Source organism: Physeter macrocephalus, chromosome 14 (genome assembly GCF_002837175.3).
Source record: "Physeter macrocephalus isolate SW-GA chromosome 14, ASM283717v5, whole genome shotgun sequence".
In the NCBI taxonomy this organism is placed as follows: domain Eukaryota; kingdom Metazoa; phylum Chordata; class Mammalia; order Artiodactyla; family Physeteridae; genus Physeter; species Physeter macrocephalus.
Window position 1 is genome coordinate 81,038,440 of NC_041227.1, and position 21,432 is coordinate 81,059,871.

At 47.6% G+C, this 21,432-nt stretch overlaps 1 protein-coding gene across 1 annotated transcript in view; it reads left to right on the top strand.

Moving 5' to 3' along the window:
• The first annotated feature begins 7,005 nt into the window (after positions 1–7,005).
• The window catches only part of SUN1 (Sad1 and UNC84 domain containing 1), a 31,154-nt gene continuing 16,727 nt past the window's right edge, over positions 7,006–21,432 (top strand). The window contains exons 1-6 of the mRNA XM_028498553.2: positions 7,006–7,110; positions 8,265–8,361; positions 15,109–15,258; positions 16,876–17,060; positions 17,992–18,018; positions 18,122–18,307. Coding sequence (XP_028354354.1) covers positions 7,092–7,110; positions 8,265–8,361; positions 15,109–15,258; positions 16,876–17,060; positions 17,992–18,018; positions 18,122–18,307 — 664 coding nt within the window. The 5' untranslated portion in view covers positions 7,006–7,091. The remainder of the gene's footprint in view (positions 7,111–8,264; positions 8,362–15,108; positions 15,259–16,875; positions 17,061–17,991; positions 18,019–18,121; positions 18,308–21,432) is intronic.

Sequence of the window (21,432 nt, forward strand, 5' to 3'; positions counted from 1 at the left end):
GCAGGACAGGGAAGGACTGACTGTGCAGCCCAAGTCACCATAAGTTTGTTCAGTAACAGACAGGGGCCATCCCAGGCGTGTGTGACATAACTACGGTTGATGTCCTATAAAACAGTGAGAAAAAGACAAACCTCCAGTAGGTTGAGATATAGGGCTGGCCTTCGCCTGTCAGAGTGGCCCTGGAGAGTTGACCACTTGCAGTGTTGGGAGGAGCACTGTCAGGTTAGGGAGTCCCAGAACTGCCACCCAGCATTGCTTCCAGAAGGCTCTCGCTGTCATTCACTGTCGCTGAGCTCTTTGCAGTGGAAGAGCCGTGCGTAGCTCTTCTAACTACCAGTTGTAAGAAAATTCAGAGCACTCTGGGTTTGAAGCAATACATAAAACTGTGTGGTTCATGTTTTCTTTATTCTAAGAAGAAAGACCCTTTACACTAACATGCATAAAGTAAATTGGCTTTTGCTGAAACACTGAAACAAATCTCACTGTAAGAGGAAATGCAGCTTTTATTTAAAAGATCAGGAGCACATATCTTTGGGAGATGTAAGCGTGTGATAATGCATCTTCACGTAGAAGGAATTATTTTCCCTAAAACTCGGCTATTAGGTAAACAAACCTATCTAGCTTGCATCTTTTCCTGTTTCATTTCCAAAAAAAGGAAAGAAACATTGGATCTTGGCTAGAAACTGTCAGTACATAGTTGCTGCAGAAAATAACTAACTTCTGTTGAGTGTTTTCACCCTCGTGCCAGGAAGCGCTGAGCGGGTTAGGTGTGGTAACCGGTTGAATCCTGCAGCAACACTGAGAGTCAGGTGCCACATAGAGTGAGTAATGGTACCAAGGGTTCTTACAGCTGAGTAAGAACCCTGCAGGTCTGGCTGCCTCACACCGCTTCACAATGAAGGCCATTTTTTTTTTTTTTTTGAAAATAATAGTTCCTGAGTTAATTGTTTAAATTATAAGACCAAAACCTACTCTTTTTTTTTAACTTTTTATTTTATATTGGAGTATAGTTGATTAACAGTGTTGTGTTAGTTTCAGGTGTACAGCAAAGTGATTCAGTTATTCATATGCATGTAACTATTCTTTTTCAAATTCTTTTCCCAGTTAGCAAAACCTACTCTTTTTAAAAAATGTTGAATAGTACCCGAGGGGGTAAGTGAAAAGTAGAAGTCCAATTCTCTGTAATTTTATCATTAAGCTTAGTGTAGTATTTTTCCTGAAGTTTTAAAAATATATTCAAGTATATATATAACATGTATAGCATTCTGTAAAGGTCTTTCAAACATTTTTAGGTTATAGTCATTTGTTTCTCATTTGCAGTTTTAAATAACGAGTTCATTTTTAAGGACTCTCAGTATAAATCATAGTTTTTCATAAACTAACAATGTTTTGCTTCCTTAAAATGAAAACAGGTATGTGAGGCTTATTCCTGTTTGTTACGTTGTGGAAGTAATTACACTGAACATGATATTTGGAAAACAATCATTTCTAACCCATTTTATGATTTTTTTAATCTGTAGGAAAAATAACTTAATTTTTTTAGTCTCTCCGTTATGCAGTTTTAACAGGATTAAGTCTGAGCAGAGTAATTATGTTAAGGTTTAGTACTCTGGGCTTCCCTGGTGGTCCAGTGGTTAAGACTCTGTGCTTCCACTGAAGGGAGCATGAGTTCAATCCCTGGCCAGGGAACTAAGATCCCGCATGCCACATAGCAAAGCCAAAAAAAAAAAAAAAAAAAAAAAAGATTTAGTATTGATATTAAATTTTAAAGGGCACCTCTGAATTTTAGTTTAAAAATTCTTCTCTACAAGGCATGTAACAGTGGAACACCTGATTGTGCAGGTGCGCATTGAAAACCAAGCCCTGGGTGATGAAGAGTTGGCGGGGGTGGAGCTGGACTGCGTTTGCAGGTGCAAGGCCCTGAGGGCCCCCCGTGGGCCTGTGCTGTCAGCTCAGGGCGCCCTCGGAGACGGCCCTGTGGCAGATGGCAGTGTCTGGAGCTGCGCCCAGAGTGGGGAGGAGGGTGCTGCCTGGAGCTGTCCCGTTGGACTGCTGTGCTTTCTGTGGATGGGTTGCAGTGCTGATGGTGGATTTGGACGGGGCTAACGAGGTTGGTCTGTGCAGGTTGCTCCTGAGGATTTCTGCCAGGGAAGCCGTGTTAGCCCGTGTCAGCCGGGCTCGCTTCTAGTCTCAGCCTACTTGGTCAGCGACCCCATCGGTTCATAGAAAGCTTGATTTGTAACATGCTTGTCTTTATAATTACAGTGCTTTCAGAGCAAATTCTGCTTGCCCTATACATAGTTTAATAAAAAATAATTACTAGGTGACGATACTTGTGGTTTATAATGATGAGAAGAAATCCTGCTCACCATTTTTAAAGTTTGTCTTTTTCTAGTTTTATTTTAGAACTGATAGCATTTCCTAAGAAAATATTTTGTGCTAGTTTATTTCAGGACCGTTAACAGTTTTATTTTCTTTCTTTGGTTTTGCCATTTGCTGCAAGCTCTGTTTTCAACCTTGTGTGACTTGTAATTTTTGATATTTTTCAGACATGTTTTCTAGATTAGTACAGATGTTCTAAATTGTAGAGATTCAAATTATATGTGGTGGTTGAACTAAAATCCATATTTGACCAAAGCATTCAAGAACAAAAATTGAGCTTTATATTTCATTTCTACCATATGATGCAAATGTTACATACAGTGTGTACTAGGCACGGTAAAGGGTATTAAAGGAGAAACCAAGTATAACTTATGAAGCATCCTAACTCAGATTTTAAAACCCTGCTAGGATCTTCATGTTTGTAAAGATACTTATTTAATTTCTTAGGTTTGAAACCAAAGTTTGCTCCCTAGACAGAGGACCTCTTCTTTTGGCTGTGCTTGCCGGCTTATGTGTGCTTAGCCACTAGTGAAAGCAAGATAGGAGGGAGACACCGGGGTGATTCATGACGATAGCGCTTCCTTTTCCACTGGAAGATGGCTCTCTGGGCCCACCATCTCCTGAGGTGAGCACTTTTCCCTCTTGGGACTGGCAGCTGCAAATCGAAAGCTGTTAAAGAGCTCTGTGTTCCGGGGACATGGGGAGGCTCCCCTGAGCGCCCTCTCCCTCCCCCCATGTTAATCCGCTGGGCCTGGAAAAGGGGGGGGGGTGCCTGGTGTGAGCCGCGGCTCCGACTCCGCTGTGCAGTCTCCCTCCCATGTCCGGGACGCTCGCGGGGCATGTGGCCTGTGAGACGGTCCTCCCAATCGTAACACTTTGGGGAGAAGGGAGTGGCCAGGAACAGTCTAGAGAAATGAGGACAGTGAAGCCTGCTGCACAGGGCACCTCTGTAAACAATCATGTTTACAGAATGTTGACTTTGTATTCATTCCAAGACTTTTTGATGCCGTTGAAAACGTTTTCAATCCATTTTTTCACTTGCTCTTTCAATACTGCTCAGATTATAAATGCAAATCAGATCTCCCTTGAGTCACAGGCTGAGGCCGCCTTTAGGCCATGCTGCAAGTAGGAAGGCTCTAATGTTACACGCGGGCTTGAAGTAGCAGTGATGTAAGGGGAGACTGGGAGCGGCACTGTGAACATGCCAAGCACTGTTAGCGGGAGAACTGGTATCACAGTTGCACTTTTGCTGCTAGGGGTCCTGATGAGCTGAGGGAGACCAGAGCTGGTGTTCTAGCCTGCCGGCCCCAGGAGCCATCTGAGCTGTCGCTGGACTTCGTCGTTTATTTAGGTTGGGCGTGAGTGAGTCTTCCATCTCAGGGATTGTCAACTCAGAAGGAAAAAAAAATCCTTTTTTAAAAAAAATTTAAAACAGGCTATATAAGTTTATTCCACAAACTAATTAAAGCTAACTTTTTGAGTGTTTGTCATGTGTCAGGCACTGCTTTACAGACATTATTTCATTTAATTCTCTTTTTTACTTTATTTTATTCTATAATTTTATCTAATCCTCACATTTTATGAAAGGAACTAAAGATTAATTTTAAAGTGTTCTGAATCCATATCATGATCTGTCCAGCGAGAAAGAATGAGGCAGCAGGGTTGATGGAGGACAAGCCGGGTATGGAAAGAAGCAGCAAAATACATTCTAATAAGATACATGATCACACTCTGTAATGCGGTCCACAGTAAACGCAGGAGAGAGCGCTGGTCATCACTCCCTAACTCATTACTGAGTCAAGCTTGGTGTGGCTTCTGCCGCTGCTTTTGGAGGGTCTGCTTGAAGAGGTGGTCGTCTGGGCTGTGGAGGAAGTACTGGCCAGAACAACATCTCCCTGGGCCGCGGGTCTGATTAAGCAGGGGCAGGATTCTGCGTATAGTTGTATAGTTTTATACGTACATGGGTTTCACTGGAGAACAGAACATAAAATTCACATGGTTACAGGAGCAAAATCAGAATGAGTAGGAACAAGTAAGGGCATCCAGTTGCATGCTCCCTTTCCTTCCACTGTCGTAGCCACTGAGCTCTGACTGTGACAGGCCACGGCCTCCCTGCCCTGTCTGCTGTCTGCCTTTCCTCCAGAGCCGCATGGCCTGCTCTTCCTAGAGTTGTGTGTGTCCACACTGGTGCTCTCTTGGTGGTGTTATCTTTGGGCATTTTATTACGTTTGAAGCTCCTCTCATAAAACATTTAGCCAAAAGTCTACCACTGTGCCTGCCACTCAGCTCGTGGCTCTGTGTTGTCACCCGCAGGACTTTTACGTGGTCACTCTGCTGTAATCCTATCTTGCTTGTGATAGGCTTGTGATGACCAGTAGCTGCATTTGGTTCTTTGATAGAATTTTATTTCAGAGACAAGAAATTAAATTTCTTTTAAAATTGTGGTATAAGGCCTACATTAAACCCAACTAGGGTGGTGTCGCACAGCTTTATCTGTCTCATTGATTGGAAGAACCAGGTTGAACAGTGTGGTCCACTGTGCCTCTGACAGCTTTTGAAAACACCGTTTGTTATGCATTAGAAATTCACCTCTCTTTTAGGTAGGTGAAAACCTGAGAACATATTGATGTAACTTTTAAAAGTAAAAAGGCTGTAATAGATAAACAACAGGGACCTTTGTATAGTACAGGGAACTATCAATATATTCAATATCTTGTAATAACCTATAATGGAAAAGAATGAAAAAGAGTATATATACGTGTATATATATGTTTGTACGTATGTATATATAACTGAATCACTTTGCCATACACCTGAAATCTTGTAAATCAACTATACTTCAATTTTAAAAAATTAGAAAGCATTAGGACTTCCCTCATGGTGCAGTGGTTAAGAATCCTCCTGCCAATGCAGGGGACACGGGTTTGAGCCCTGGTTTGGGAAGATCCCACATGCCGCAGAGCAACTAAGCCCGTGAGCCACAACTACTGAGCCCGCGTGTCACAGCTACTGAAGCCTGCATGCTAGAGCCCGTGCTTCTCAACAAGAGAAGCCGCCAAAATGAGAAGCATGCGCACTGCAACGAAGAGTAGCCATCACTTACCGCAACTAGAGAAAGGCCGTGCGCAGCAACAGAGACCAACGCAGCCAAAAATAAGTTAAAAAAAAAAAAGTATGAGGTAAGATGTCCAAAAAAAAGAAAGCATTAAAAAAATAAATTGCATGGGACTTCCCTGGTGGTACAGTGGTTAAGAATCTGCCTGCCAATGCAGGGGACACGGGTTCAAGCCCTGGTCCAGGAAGATCCCATGTGCCTCGGAGCAACTAAGCCCGTGCGCCACAACTGCTGAGCCTGCGCTCTAGAGCCCGCGAGCCACAACTACTGAGCCCGTGTGCCTAGAACCCGTGCTCCGCAACAAGAGAAGCTACCGCAGTGAGAAGCCCGTGCACTGCAACAAAGAGTAGCCCCCGCTCACCGCAACTAGAGAAAGCCTGCGCACGGCAAGGAAGACCCAACAGAGCCAATAAATACATACATACATACATGCAAATAAAATTAAAAGGCTGCTAGTTCTTGCATATGTCCTCCTCACCGGGCTCTAACTGCTCCTTCTGTGATGAGTCATGGGCTGGACCTCCTTGGATCCCTTCAGCGGCCTTTCCAGTAGCGCTGCTGCCACCCTGCTTCACAGACGGAGCTTCCTGTGTGCGAGGAGCTGGCCTCAGGGCAGTCAGTCAGCTCGTGGGCAGAGCTGGGATCAGAGCGCACATCAGCAGGAGTCCCAGTCCCTGTTCTTAGCTGGACGCTCTGGTGGCTCCATGTCGTAGTCATGATGTTTAATTTAAATGCTGCTTTCGGGCACCTGCCATTCACTTGTTTATAACACTGTCAACCAGTTTCTGTAAACCGGTCCAAATACTCAGTTCACTAAGGACATCTTGAATTCTTTTTTTTTAAATAAATTTGTTAGTTTGTTTGTTTATTTTTGGCTGCGTTGGGTCTTCATCGCTGTGCACGGGCTTCCTCTAGTTGCGGCGAGTGGGAGCTACTCTTTGTTGTGGTGCGCAGGCTTCTCATTGCGGTGGCTTCTCCTGTTGCGGAGCACAGGCTCTAGGTGCGTAGGCTTCAGTAGTTGTGGCTCGTGGGCTCTAGAGGGCAGGCTCAGTAGTTGTGGCGCGCGGGCTTAGTTGCTCCACGCCATGTGGGATCTTCCCGGCCCAGGGATCGAACCCGTGTCCCCTGCGTTGGCAGGCAGATTCTTAACCACTGCACCACCGGGGAAGCCCCCGTCTTGAATTCCTGAATATGAGTTGTAGAGAAGTTGGTAGAAATTATCAGCAGTTAGAACTGCTTTAACCTGGGGTTGGTATTGTGGGTGTAGTAAAACATGAAAGTGAAAGATCACTTTGGGAGTAAAGTTAGGAAGTAAAAATCAGTTATCTTCTCTAGAGGATGAGAGCAGTTATGGGGCATTAGTATTGTTATGGTTGCTTAGTAAGTCATTACTAACCACAGTGCAGTCAGAAGCCATTATTACACTGCTGCTGGGTGTGGCTCTGTTCTGTGGGGAGCTGGGAGGATGGCCTGAGCCATGAGGCTGCCCCTCCTGTGCTGTTCCTCAGTCTCTGTGCCCTTGAACCTGGGCTCCAGTGCTGGTGGAGGAGACAGAGGGGAGCTCGAGGCAAATGAACAGGTGCTGAACAAATACATGGACTCAGTACTCAAAGGTAAGTTTATTTGCAGCAAGAGGTTTACGTGTCTATTAATAGAATGAATTGTACCTGTTGAGTGTGTGTTCTACCTGGGCTGGCGGGCCAGGTCCCTGAGAGGAACTGAGCAATGTCGAAATTAGTAGGCACAGTAAAGTTCTTATATATAAACAATGTTCCTTATTTCTATGGGTGCTTAATTTTTAAAAGACTATTTGGACTGTTTAAAAGAATATGGAGTGAATTTAAGTATTTTTGGCTTAGTTTATAGAACTCAGTCATTTATACCTGAATATTTTTTGTCCAGCTTTATCTTCCTTGCTCTTTCAACAGCAGATGAGGATTGACATCACTCCTACGAGGCTGTGGGGTTTTGAAGTCTGTGTGTATTTTTAGCCAGAGGAGAGTTTGAGTCATTCCAAAGAAATCTAGATGACACCATGAAAAACAATATGCTCAAAACTTTTTAATTTAAAAGTAATCTGTGTTTTCCTTTGGGGAAAAATAAAAGTATTAACAGTACCTTAAGCTTATCTCTTATTCACCCTGCAGTTTTCTGATTCTGAGCTGCTTGTAAAAATTTTGCTGTCTAGGAAAGTATGGGAGTGCTTCTTGACCACGGAACAAGAATCAGTTCTGTTTTAATAACAATGAAAATGTATTCCAGAAGAATGAGAACATTTTGACACCTTCAGGAATTTAAAAGTACATTTTGGAAAGGATTCTGAGTTACTTTCTGTATTCTTTTCATCATTTTAAGTCAGTTGATCTAGGATTTCCCCTTGTTGCTTTTGTAGATTTATAATCTTAGGGAACTAAGTATGGCACTGTGTTCTGGACTTGCAACCATGAGAAAACTTGTCTCCTTTGCTTAAAAAAAAAAAAAAACCAGGGCTTCCCTGGTGGCACAGTGGTTGAGAATCCGCCTGCCGATGCAGGGGACGCGGGTTCGTGCCCTGGTCCGGGAAGATCCCACATGCCACGGAGCGGCTGGGCCCGTGAGCCGTGGCCGCTGAGCCTGCGACCAAACCAAACCAACCCTGCTTTACTGGCCTTGTTTAATCAAAGTGTTGATGGTGACTCTAGTCAGTCTGCATTGGGCCACCACAGACAGGGCTCCTCTTTGTGTTCCGGCCTTTAACAGCCTGCATTGCTTTTCCCGCCTTCTGCAGTATGCTTTGAGACCGTGAACATGGACTTTTCTCGGCTCCACATGTACACTCCTCCCCAGTGTGTGCCCGAGAACACTGGCTACACGTATGCACTCAGGTGAGCTGCTCACATGCATGTTGTGTTGTCTTGCCTGTGCTGTTCTTGAATGCTGTTGGGTTAATGGGGGCTTTATGGTACTGGCACCCAACTGCTCTGTGTTGAAAGTGAAAATATCTATGAACTTTATGTTGTGCTCTGGCTTTACAAAACTGCTAAACTGACATGGAAATTATGAGGCTGTTCTGCAAACCGAACGTTTCTGATGACTCAGTGACTAGTCATTGCAAATGAGTGACTGTTTTAGCTCCACCCAGGTGGCTGTGGTCTCGAGAACACATCTGTGTGGTTATGGTGGGGTGTTGTGATTTATATTAGTGGCTGAGTATTTTAAAATGAACAGAACTAACCTGGAAAGTGACTTGCCCTTGAGAGGAGCCATCGTAAATAGAATTGTGATGAAGCCCACGGTTTCGAGACCACAACTTCTGTCAAATGCACTAAGTTTTCTGTTTATATTTGTATTCTGATTTGATGCTGAACCTTGAAGTTTCGGTCTTAGAAGCTGTTGACTTGCTCTTTGCCTTTCTAGTTTACCAAGTATTGATAGAAAGGATGATTGAGACGAAACTTAAGTATTATAAAATTATGGGCTATTGCCAAAGGGAAAACATTCCTGGATTGGTGAAGATTTGATTGGCAGATAGAAAAACCTTTGCATCCTGGCAAGATGTTTAAAGCACACAAGGAAAATGCTAGTGTCAGTTTTATCAATGGCTTGTTTTCTAAAGGGTAAAAATGTAATTGAAACTTAAAGAAAATTGGAAGGTATTTTAAGAAAACTGCTTCTTAACAGCATTAGTCAAATCTCATATTTAATGATTGAGTTTTTAGTCACAATTTTAGATCATGTCACACTTTCTGTAGTAACACACTTTGTTTTTGTTAAAAGTCCTGTAGTATTTTAGAACAAAATGAGCGGGCCAGCTCAAGTAAAATTCCTCCTTATTCTGTATTGTGGAGCATAAAAAATAATAATTCCTGGTAATTTATTTTTAGCTTTTATAACCCATTTTATTTTGTTTTTATATTTATTTATTATAACCCATTTTAAATACGGTTTTTGAAAGTTGCCTATGTCTGGGTCTCTACAGAGAACCCAACCGTCGTCCAGTGAGGCGTGCGGATGGATCGGAAGTGGATGAGAACTGAAGTGGGAAAGGCAGGCGCACTGAGCTGTGCTGGGAGGTGGGCCTGTGTTTGTGGGCGGGAGGAGGGCATAGAAGGGTTTCAGCCAGGAGGGGTGGGTGGAACCAGGGTTATGCAGATATGGAGAGTGGGGCGGTGCTGTTCAGAGACTGGCAGGAGTTCAGGAGAGACTCCGTGGGGACCCAGACTGCGGCAGGGCTGGGCAGGGCGTGGGGAGGGAGGGGTTCGGGAGGGAACACTGAGGGCCTTGTGCTTGACTGGAGGAAGGGGATGAAGGAGGAGGCAAGGATGACAGTCACGGTTTGGCATGGGCACAGGAGGAGGACCCCCAGTTAGCGGGAGGGTGTGTGAGACTCAGGCTCCGGAGCCATGTGGGCGGCAGTTCTGGTCTGGCCATCAGCAGGTCATGATGGGAGCCCGAGGGTGCCCTGGGGGCCAAGGGCCCACACCGCAGCCCGGGGAGCAGAACCCTTGCCGAGGGTCCCAGCCACTTGACACCCAGTCTGGAGGGGGCACACCCAGCTGTGGACCGGCCTCAAGTGGCCGTGCTGAAGCCGGCTCTGTCCTTGCCTGCCCTTCCCTCTCCTGCCTGTGTGTCTCTACGTCCCCACCCTTCAGTGAAGCCTCTGTTTACCGTCCAGCTCCAGCGGAAACTCATGGTCCTTGGAGGCTGGGTTTCCCTGCAGCCTTTCCCCGCAGCCTTTGGCCACCTGGCCTGGCCCGAAATTGTCCTCCTCATATCCATATCCTTGTCCTTCCAGACCCTCCCCCTCCGCCTGCTAAACTCCCAACTCTGACCGTCTGTCTCATTACCACCTGGGTGGCCCCTGGCTGACCACTCCATGTCCAGCACTGCTGGCCTGCAGCCTCAGCACTTTCAGTAAACACGTAAAGGATCCTGCAACATCCTGGTCATGCCATTTCTTTAAGATGTTTTTCTATTATGGAAAATGCCAAACAGTGTGAAAGTTTGGAGAATAGTGATGATTAAGCCCCTTCGCCTCTCACTTAGTTTCATCAGTTACCAGTACTTGGTCTCCCCTCCCCAGTGGGTTGTTTTGAAGCAAATCTCTAAAAGATAACGATATTTTAAAAACAACTAGTCAGAATACCAGGTGTTGAGAACCCAAGGTAGAGGAGGGGAGAGGAGAGTCTGGGGCAGGTGACTGTCACACATGTTGCCAGGCAGTCGGGACCTGCTGGGCTGGGAGACAGGGAGGGCGTTGGCCTCACTGGTAGGAGTCCCTCCGGGGGCTTGCAGTGTCTGGAGCCGTACAGGGAGGGCAGTCGAGCTTATCCAGGTGAGAGTATTGCCAGACCCTGGGACAGAAGGCCAGCAGGGCAGGGGACACAGCTGGGGGCAGCTGTGACAACAGTCTGAGTTGGGGTCCCTGTGAGGCAGGAGAGCCGTTGTGGTGAAAGGTCATCAGTGATGGTTGGTGAGGTTTGCGGCTGGGACTTCAGAGGGGCGGTGTGGGGGTAGGTGCTCAGGGCAGTGCTCTGAACGGTAGGGCTCTGGACAGAGACTTAGAATGGTCACTGGGTGTGACCTGCTTTGCCCACATGCCTCTCCCAGTTACTGCTGCACCTTTGACGGTGTAGCCAAATTCAGCGCTGGTGGCGCGCTGCCCACTCCACGGCTCGTTGCTGCCTGGTGTCCATCCAGCTTTCAGCTGAGGTAGATTTTTTCCAGCCTTTTAATTAAAAGTGCATCTTGGGAATTCCCTGGCAGTCCGGTGGTAGGACTCAATCCCTGGTTGGGGAACTAAGATGCTGCAAGCCTCGTGGTGCAGCCAAAAACAAACAAACAAATAAATAAAAGTGCATCTAAATACCAGACATTTTAAAAAGAACAATGCATAATTGATGAGAGAACTAAACTAAAATCTTATACCCTTAAAGATTAGATCTATACTTTATATTTGGGGTCTTTGTCTATATTATCTTCTTTTATATCCTAGTTTGGTCACTGAATTCTCTCTAATCCTGGATTAGACACCTCAGTTTAAAATTTTGTGCCCCACCCCAGCTTTATAGAAAAATTGATAAAGGAGCTTCCCTGGTGGCGCAGTGGTTGAGAATCCGCCTGCCAACGCAGGGCACACGGGTTCAAGCCCTGGTCTGGGAAGATCCCACATGCCGCGGAGCAGCTAAGCCCGTGTGCCACAACTACTGAGCTTGCACTCTAGAGCCCGCGAGCCACAACTACTGAGCCTGCACTCTAGAGCCTGCGAGCCACAACTACTGAGCCCGTGTGCCACAACTACTGAAGCCCGCGTGCCTAGAGCTCGTGCTCCACAACAAGAGAAGCCAAACTGCAATGAGAAGCTCGCGTACCGCAACGAAGAGTAGCCCCCGCTCACCGCAGGTAGAGAAAGCCCGCGTGCAGCAACGAAGACCCAACGCAGCCAAAAATAAAATAAAAAAATTTATTTTAAAAATAAATAAATAACCTTTAACATGGCATGTGATGAGGTTGCGCTGCCTTGGGGTAGTGCTGGTGTCCTGTGTCTCCATCAGACATTCGAATCTTTCTGCTGGGCCCTGGGTGCATATGTCTGTAGGAACCTGTTACAGATGATGGTTGGGATCCCAGCCAAGGGCAGGAGAGCACAGGAGCTGGTGGAGCACGCACGGAGTCGTGGGGTGGGTGCCCAGCGCCTCAGGAAAGCCCCTCAGAGGCAGACAGGCGCTTGTCAACATTCAGGTCTGAACTCAGCACAGAACTGTTGGTCCCCGCCTCCTCCCTCCCTCCCTCCCTCCCTCTCCCTCCCCTGCTGTGAACACTGCTGCAGTTTCTGTTTAGCTGAGCACTGTCCAGCTCAAAGTGAAAGTACCCATGTTCCTACCTCCTTTCAGCTCCAGAGGTAACAATTGTTACCAGTTTGGAGGTGTTTTCTGTGCTCTTACACATCTGTGTTGGTAATATGTGCTTTTATTTATTATTGAATATTTAATTTATTTGTTTTTGGCATTGCTGCACAGCTTGCTGGATCTTAGTTCCCCGACCACGGGTTGAACCCTGTGCTTTTACGTTATATATATATTTTTAAAAACAAGAATAGGATGATAATAGAGTATTTCTTTTTTCATTTAACAGTATATCTTGTAGGTCTTTCCGTGACAGTATATATAGATCTTTTATGTTTTCTAACGGCCTCACGGCATTACATAAGGTACATGTATCCTAGTTTATTTCATCATCCCCTTATTAATGGACATTTCCCAGTCATTTGCTCTTTTCTTTTTTTTGGCCATGCTGCGTGGCTTGCGGGATCTCAGTTCCCCAACCAGGGATTGAACCTGGGGTCACGGCAGCGAAAGTACAGAATCCTAACCACTAGACCACTGGGAACTCCCTCATTTGCTCTTACAAACAGCCGCTATACTGGCTTCTTCCCATGGCCCTCTCTAATCAAAGTAACAGGTATTTGGAATACCCTTCTGCCGGCAGGGGCATTGTGTTAGAGGTCCTGTGTTGGAAAGCCAGAACCCTGTCCAGACTGGCAGCGTTGTTGTGTCCCCTGAGTTGCAGCCTCTGGGTCGTGTTTGGGTGGGAGACAGAGGTCCGGGTGCCGTCATCAGCTTCTTGCCTTCTGCACGTTTGCGTATTTGTCTAGGTTGCTCCTCGAGACACACACCTGGTCTGGGACCTGACAGAGGCCGGTGGACTTGAACTGCACTGTCCTCTCTTGATGTTCAAGTTCATAAATGGCCGTCCTCTAAACCCAGGACTTAGGTTAAGAGGAACATGGTGGAGGGGTACTGGTCCATTCTTACGTGGTAGATTCTGACTTGAAATAACAATTTTCTTGAACGAGAATTGTAATTATGTAAAATACTAAAAATAATCTTGGAAGAAAAGTAAGCATATTTTATACTAAAATTAGGTAGAGCTTATTAGCATCCTTGCTGCTCAGTGTGGGTTAGTGCAGCCTCTCTCTTGCCCCACTCTAGCCTCTCAAGTTGAGGAGGACCTTTTCCTGAAGTTATGTGTGACGCCTCAAATGGATATGACAACTTGAAGCAATTTATAATAACTTTCTGAGGGTTTGATTTAACAGTTTTTAGTGTCATATCTGTTAAGTTTATGATGAATTTGATTCTGCAAATATTTTTATAACATAAAATAAAACGCGGAAATGTTCTTAAGCCCTTTTACTTTACTCAGATACCCTGGTTACTGTGGATTTCCAGGCCCTTAGCCCAGTGGTCTGCTGTCCTGAGCTGGGGCTGTTCTCCCACTGCTTACTAGACGCGCCCCCAGCGCCTCCACCTCCTCCTGCGGATAAACTACTTGAGGGGTTTGGAGCCCCTTTCTCCGCCACAGCAGGGCCTGCCCAGGGCCTCCAGGGCGCAGGCCGTCCTCTAGCGCCCACACGCACGAAGGCCCTTTGGTTGAAGCCAGGCCCGAGGTTCTCTTGCAGCCCCACCTTCTGTGCCTTGGGCTGCAGTTCTTCTCTTGGCCTGCTTTGTTCCCTGTGGCAGCCGTGGCCTCTCCCTCCCTCTCTCACCTTCCTCCTTCCTGTCGGGTTGTGAGCTCACCTCCTGGAGGTGTGGAGTCCTCACTGTGTGGTGGCCCCTGCTGCTGGACTGTCTGTAGGATCCCCGCCCCCAAGGAGGCACAGAACAGGTTCTCAACTCACGTTTCTGGATTTGGAAAACTTGCTGACAGCACAGAAGGATCTGTGTTTTGGTTTAAGATAATTACGTGGAAGGGTAGTGGAGTGGCCTTTCTGTGTACTAGTTTGTCTCTGGGTTTCTGACGAATTAAATGCGAAGCGTGCTGGTGGCTCAGTCACTGGATTTTCCTTTTCTCCTTACGTTGATTCATTCAGTGACCTACTGGGATCTCAGATTAAATGTCACGTAGTGGTCACTGTCTCATTAACTGCTTTATCAGGCAGTGTCTACTAGTAAATAGTTATGATTTTCTAACAGTGTTGACCTCATTCCCTGTAGGTGGGGAGTCTCGTGAATTTCGCACGTCCTCACGCGCTTCCCAGGGCCGTGTGTAGCCTTGAGCACCAGGCAGCTGGGGGATTCATCTCACATGTGCTGTGATCAGAGCAAATGTAGGGGCGTCAGTTGTTGAGCACGTTGGGTGCCAGCTTGCTTTTGCTCTGTCGGAAAGGCTTAACATAGTGATGGCTGGTTTTTTTGTTTTTTAAAAAGCTATTTTATTTATTTTGGCTGTGCCGGGTCTTAGTTGTGGCATGCGGGATCTTTGTTGCAGTGTGCAGACTCTTAGTTGTGGCATGTGCTGTTTTTAAAAATTCACACTAGGTTGCACGTTCTGCTTGTTTGCTTTAAAAGTGGTGTGGTGAGGGCTTCCCTGGTGGCGCAGTGGTTGCGCGTCCGCCTGCCGATGCAGGGGAACCGGGTTCGCGCCCCGGTCTGGGAGGATCCCACGTGCCGCGGAGCGGCTGGGCCCGTGAGCCATGGCCGCTGGGCCTGCGCGTCCGGAGCCTGTGCTCCGCAATGGGAGAGGCCACAACAGTGAGAGGCCCACGTACCACAAAAAAAATAAAAATAAAAAAAAAAATAAAAGTGGTGTGGTGAGAGGTGTTGATTCATGACGGGTTTTTCTCCTTCTAGCTCGAGTTACTCTTCTGATGCTCTGGATTTCGAGACTGAGCACAAGTTAGGTCCTGTGTTTGATTCTCCAAGGATGTCCCGCCGCAGTTTGCGCCTGGTCACCACGGCCCATGCCGCTGAGGGTGGCCCCGCTGGGGACAGAGTGGCCAGGTGAGCAAAAACAGTTAAAACCAAACACATGAGGTTTCGGTCTGTAAAACTTCACTCTCTCGAATTTACGGGTGTGTGTACACACACAACTGCACACATGGTTGTAGCTTTACTGTGAATGAGGCTGAAGCCAGGGCTGGGGTGTGCGGGTTGTTTGGCGCTGGTGTAAAGAGGGCCGCGGACACCCCTCCCGTCCGGGGCAAGCGTTCCCAGCTCATCTGCGTAGCGGGCCCCACTAGCAGTTACGGGAGGAGCCCTGCCCATCATCATGTGGCCATGCAGGTGTCTGTATTGTTAGTGCTTTAAGTCTGTTTATAAAATCTGTGAAGTGACAGATAACACGCGTGAAGTTTAGGTGTTTACCTGTATTTATGATTGTCCTATTCACTTGATTTCTGAACTCACCACGTGCCCATCACTTATTTGTGCCCAAGAAGGAGCAAAAGTGTGCAGGATCTTTGTGCCATTTTGAGATAAAGAATAAAAGTAACAGCTTTCGGGCTTCCCTGGTGGCGCAGTGGTTGCGCGTCCGCCTGCCGATGCAGGGGAACCGGGTTCGCGTCCCGGTCTGGGAGGATCCCACGTGCCGCGGAGCGGCTGGGCCCGTGAGCCATGGCCGATGCGCTTGCGCGTCCGGAGCCTGTGCTCCGCGACGGGAGAGGCCGCAGCAGAGGGAGGCCCGCGTACCACAAAAAAAAAAAAAAAAAAAAAGTAACAGCTTTCATTTAACATCACTCACGTAAGAGTGACGAGTTTCCTGCCTGAGTGGTCCACTCTTGGGAGTGGGACGGTGGCTGTTGAGAGGTGACGGGACACTGGCCTGACAGCAAGGCTGGGCGCTGGTGTCTGTGGCGTCACCTCCCCATCTGTGGTTCACACTCACACACTGCACGCCCCGCAGCCACCTGGGGTTCATTTGCAGTGAGGTTCTTGGATATCCTGGTTTGGGGTGTTCATGCAGGTATTGCTCTGGGAACCACGGCTGAAACAGCCTCGTTCTCTGTCCCTGGGCGACGCTGGGACCAGGTTTCCTGGTGCATCTGCTCATGGGGGCCTTCCTGTCTCTGCTCCCGGCCTTTTGCTCACTTCTCGCTCCCTCAGTGGTGGGGGGGGGGGGTCTTCAGGGGCTTTGTCTCCATCCTTGTGGTAGATCCAGTACGGGAAGGATTTTGGTGACAGCCTCTCCTCACTGTACTTGATGCAGTTCCGCCTTTACTAGTGACTGAGAAACAGTGCGGAATGTGCCTGTGGATGCAGTTACTTGTTTTAAATGGTGGGGGGTGGGGGAGACACTAAATCTATAAATCATATAATTTCAAAATATAGGTCATTTTTATTCTTAGGTTATTTTGAGTTTGAACCACTTTTGGGTCATGAGGCCCCAGATAATCTGAGAACTACTTTGTGTGTACAATTTTAGGAGGAGTTCTTGAGCCCAGCTTAACAATTCCTTTTTTAGATTAACAGATGTCTCATTACAGCTGAAAGGGCATAAGAACACGTGGCCTTAACAGTAGTATATTCATTCTCAGGCAGAGATTTTGTGTTGGTAAAATGTAATCATTTGTATTTACTAGAAAAAGTCTGTAGACTTGTTCCTTTCTCCTTCCTTCTTAGACTAGCAAAACAGCGCAGCAGTGCACACAAGCCGGCATTTAGTATCAACCACACCTCGAGGAAGGTCCTGTCCTTGGCTGTCAGCCAGAGCGGCTCCAGTGCCATGCGGGCTGCGGCTTGTCTGCGGCCTCCTGTGCTGGACGAGTCTCTGATCCGCGAGCAGACTAAAGTGGACCACTTCTGGGGTGAGTCATCTCCAGTGACTTCTCTGGTTCTTCTGGGAAGAAGGGGCGTCATGGCCGGGTTGTCCCTTTTCCCCTTACTGGGGGGAAGGAGCCCCAGGAAGTTTGGAGGCCTTCCGCTGGACTGAGATCGGAAACGCAGGGAAACTGCTTCCAGCTGCTGGTTGTGTGTTGTGATGTGGAAGATGGAGTGGAGTGGTCAGGGCAGTCTGATTAACTCTTGTGTGTCTAAATGCATGACTTCTGTGGGATGTTTAAGCAAAGTCATTGGTAAACTCACCAGCATGATTTCAAGTTCCAGACAGCAATTTCTGTCTCATTGGAAAGCATCTAGTGTAGACGAATTGACACTAGGAAATGATGTGGCTTGTGACCTGGATTGACTAAGGCAGCAGCGTGACCCCAGTCCTCCCTGTGGAGGACTCGATGGCCACAGGGGCCATGGCTTCGAGGGGCCGCAAAGCTGCTTGTGTCCACTTGATGTTCCAGTTGGCCTTTCCGAGAAGATTCAAAGATTAGATTAGTTCCAGAAATCTTATGTTCTGATTTGGGAAGCCCTGGAGTTCGTATTCTGTTTTGCTCACTAGCGAAGTAGCTCCCGCACGGCAGAGGAGGCAAGTGTGCTGGTGCTGAGGTTCCTGCCTGTTCTTCTGTGCGCAGCATGGGTGTATGTGTGTGTAGACAGTGTGAGAGTGCCTGCAAACAGTGTGGGAAGGTATTTTCTCCAGAGATGCGCTTTCACCTGGAATTGAAAGCAAGCATCTGCATATACCTGGAGAAGTTTCTGTTAATTCTAGGCGTTGTAGGAAGTCGATCTTGACCAGTGCCATGATGCTGACTTATTAACCATTGTAAACTTTACTTTTGAATTTGTGTATTTTGTTCTGTTTTGATAATTTGAGCTTGACAGCAAAAATATGCGTGTGTTTTTTAGGTCTTGACGATGACGGAGAGCTTAAAGGTAATTTTGTCCTTTTCTTCCCCACATTTTTCAAGATGGAGGTTTTAGTTAGGTGTTTGCAGATTGTAATAAGTGGGTTCCATCTCCTTTTTGCAAACTTCAGGCGGGAATAAAGCTGCCCTTCAGGGAAACGGCGATGTGGCCGCGGGGGCCGTAGAAGCAGCGGGGAGCAACGGCTACACCTGCAGCGACTGCACCCTCCTTTCCGAGCGCAAAGGCGCGCTCACCGCGTACTCCACTGCCCGTGGCCTGGCCTCAAGGATTTACTCGAGGGATAGAAGTCAAAAACGTAAGTCTTGCTCTTTTAAAAGTTAGAAAAAGAGTTCGCGTCCAAATATTAGATACTTCCTTTTCTTTTCATCAACCTTGTCTTATAGGCCTCAGTGTCTGCACTGTTTCTACTGTAGACTCGAACTCAAAGTTATCCTTTAAAAGTTTAAGATATGCACCAAATATTCGCTTTGTTCCTCCTCTCTCAACTTACTTTTAATGTGGTTGGTCTTTTTGTACCTGGGAGTGTTTGGAATTCCATAAATTTGAACTTGGAGTAAGCAGGAGAAACCTCATCCTGAACTGGACCTGTGGGCTGTGCGGTCACCTGCAGACGCTCCTTCTTTTCCTGGGAGCGCAGACTCCAGGCGCCCGGGGAGTCAGGGTGGGAGGCAGTGATGCTCGAGGCAGAGGCATGTCTGCTCTGGTCTCGGTTGTGGGTGAGAGTCCATGACCGCAGGGACAGCTCACCGGGAGTGTGCGGGTTCTGGGGGGCACATGGCACACCAGCCTTGTTTGGGAGGGCGGCAGGCACGGTGGAAGGTCTCGCAGGGCAACCTTGGCCCCGCTGACCGGCTGAGGAGGCCCTGGGGACCCCAGTGCACCTGCTTGACCACAGAGGGCCCAGGCCTGGCCATGTTCCCGGCTCTGATCAACAGCTGGGCCAGACTGAGTCGGCCTTGCTGCTGGGCCCCTGGGGGGAGCACAGCTACAGAGGCCCTTCCGGGGGCCACCGTGTGACCAAAGTGCCCCTCCAGGCTCGGGGCTCCACGGCTGCTGTGATCACTGTTCGCCATAAGGGAACACATAGGGAGCCTGGGAGCCCTCGACATGAAACATGTGTCGCCTTGTTTCCAAGCCCTTGGTACCTCGTCTGTTTAATCTGAGCCCTGGACTGCTTGGCAGAGCCAGAGGACATGCTCGGGCAGGTGGACAGGGTCTGGACAGGACAGTGCAGGAGGGCAGGGCGCTGTCTGTCCACTCGCCCGTGTTCCTGGCTGTGCCCTGCGCACGAGCGTGCCCAGTGCATGCTTCTCAAATGATGATTTTGACATAATGAAGGATGGTACCTGGACTGACAGTTATTTCTATTTCGGCATCTCATCCTTCTGGCTGGACCTTCTGTTTTTGGTTGCTGTGGTGTTACCGACCTCCTTAGCGTTAATAGAGCAGTGTGGGAACACAGTGAGGGGAAGGGGGTGGCAGAATCAATATGAGGGTTTCCTCTGTAACAGTTTCTGGATCGTGTGGGTGCTATGGAGACCAGCATCGCTGAGCACTCACTTTGCTTCCGCACTCTGTACCCATGACCTCACTGACCCTCACAGCAGCCCCGCTGGATGGTTGTCACCCTCATTGTACAGACTGGTAAACTGAGGTTCAGACACTTGCTGGTAAGTGATGGAGCTGGGACCTGGCCCCAGGCATCTCGCCTGCAGGGCGCCCTCCCCGAGACGCTGTGTCCTCTGAGTGCTCTCCCAGGGCCGGGACTCCGCACCTGACCTGCCGTGTGTCGGGTTTTGAGGCTGCATTTTGAAGTGTGCCGTTGCTGAGTTGAGCATAACACCTTTCTCAGGGTGAAAGCATGTTCCACAAACGGTACCTGGTGGAGTCGTGCTCACAGGTCGCCGCCTGTCCGTGGCAGTGTTTGCTGCTCTCCCCCAGCTACATCTGCGTCACCAACAGTGCAGCCACTTGTTCTGACAGCGTGGAGGATGGTGGGCCTGAGCCCGGCTGTGCGGTTGCTGTGTCTTCAGAGGGAAGGTCAGCCGTGGTAGCTTTGGTGGCAGCTTCTGGAAACTCATCCCACTTCCTGCTTAAATCGGTCTTGAGTATTTTGGCGGAGTAAACAAGTTACCATGCTGTTATTTGCTTTGGGCTTCTATTCCTATCATGCCCCTTGCTCTTTTAGATTATAGCAGTGGTTTGTAGAGCCAATGCTAATTTATTACTTTTGAAAAAATTTGTTTCTAATTATTTGAGTAAAACATTTATCAAAGAACTTTTGAAAACCACAGAGGTGTGCAAGGAAGAAAAAATCACCCGTAACCTACACCCAGAGGCTTTTCACTCTTATTGCGTGGTTGAGGTCATACCGCATGAATTTGTTACATGAGCATATTTACTCAAAATATGGGTAACTCTTCACAGTCACAAGTTAACCCCCACCCCACATTTCCTTTCTTTTTGTTCTTTTTCTTATATTCTCATCATGAAATCTTTAAACCTTTAAATTTATCTATTTATTTAATAGATGAATTAAGTCTCCCCTTGACCCTCCCCAGTCCCTGTCTGGTTTCCCTTCTGGAGGGAGCTGCAGCTAATCTTGTGCATTGTGGGTTCTCCTGCCTTTTTAATGAGGTGAAAGTCATATAACATGAAATTAACCAAGTATTTTTTTTTTTTTTTTTTTTTTTTGGTATGCGGGCCTCCCTCTTTTGCGGCCTCTCCCGTTGCGGAGCACAGGCTCCGGACGCGCAGGCTCATTGGCCATGGCTCACGGGCCCAGCCGCTCCGCGGCACGTGGGATCCTCCCAGACCGGGGCGCGAACCCGGTTCCCCTGGCATGTGGGATCCTCCCAGACCGGGGCGCGAACCCGGTTCCCCTGCATCGGCAGGCGGACGCGCAACCACTGCGCCACCAGGGAAGCCCCTAACCAAGTATTTTAAAGTGTACGATCCACTGGTATTTCACAGTGTTGTGTAAGCACCACCTGAATTTTGCTTTCATGTTCCTGCAGAAACATGGAGTGTGTTTTTGTCTTTACGTCAAATACATGGTTTTGCAATTTTTTTCATTTTAAATGGTAATTGCGATGAACTTCATTCTTTTTGATGCCTGTCTAATATTGCATTTATGGTTGTATTGAAATTTGTTTAGTCAGTGTCTAGGTGGACATTCGGGCTTTCTTGTTTGTACACTTTTAAAAGCAGTGTTTTCTTTGGGTGTATTTGTGTATGTGCACAAATCTTCGGGGTAGGCAGGCCAGAAGTAGCATAGGTACATTAAACATCATTCATCCCGCCTGAGCCACGTAGTTTCTGATTCTGAAACCTTTTGAGGTTCAGCTTGAGTGCGTTGTTGACAAAACGTGATTTTCTGGGCCACATCAGAAAGGCTTTAAAAGCCTTCCATGTGTTTTC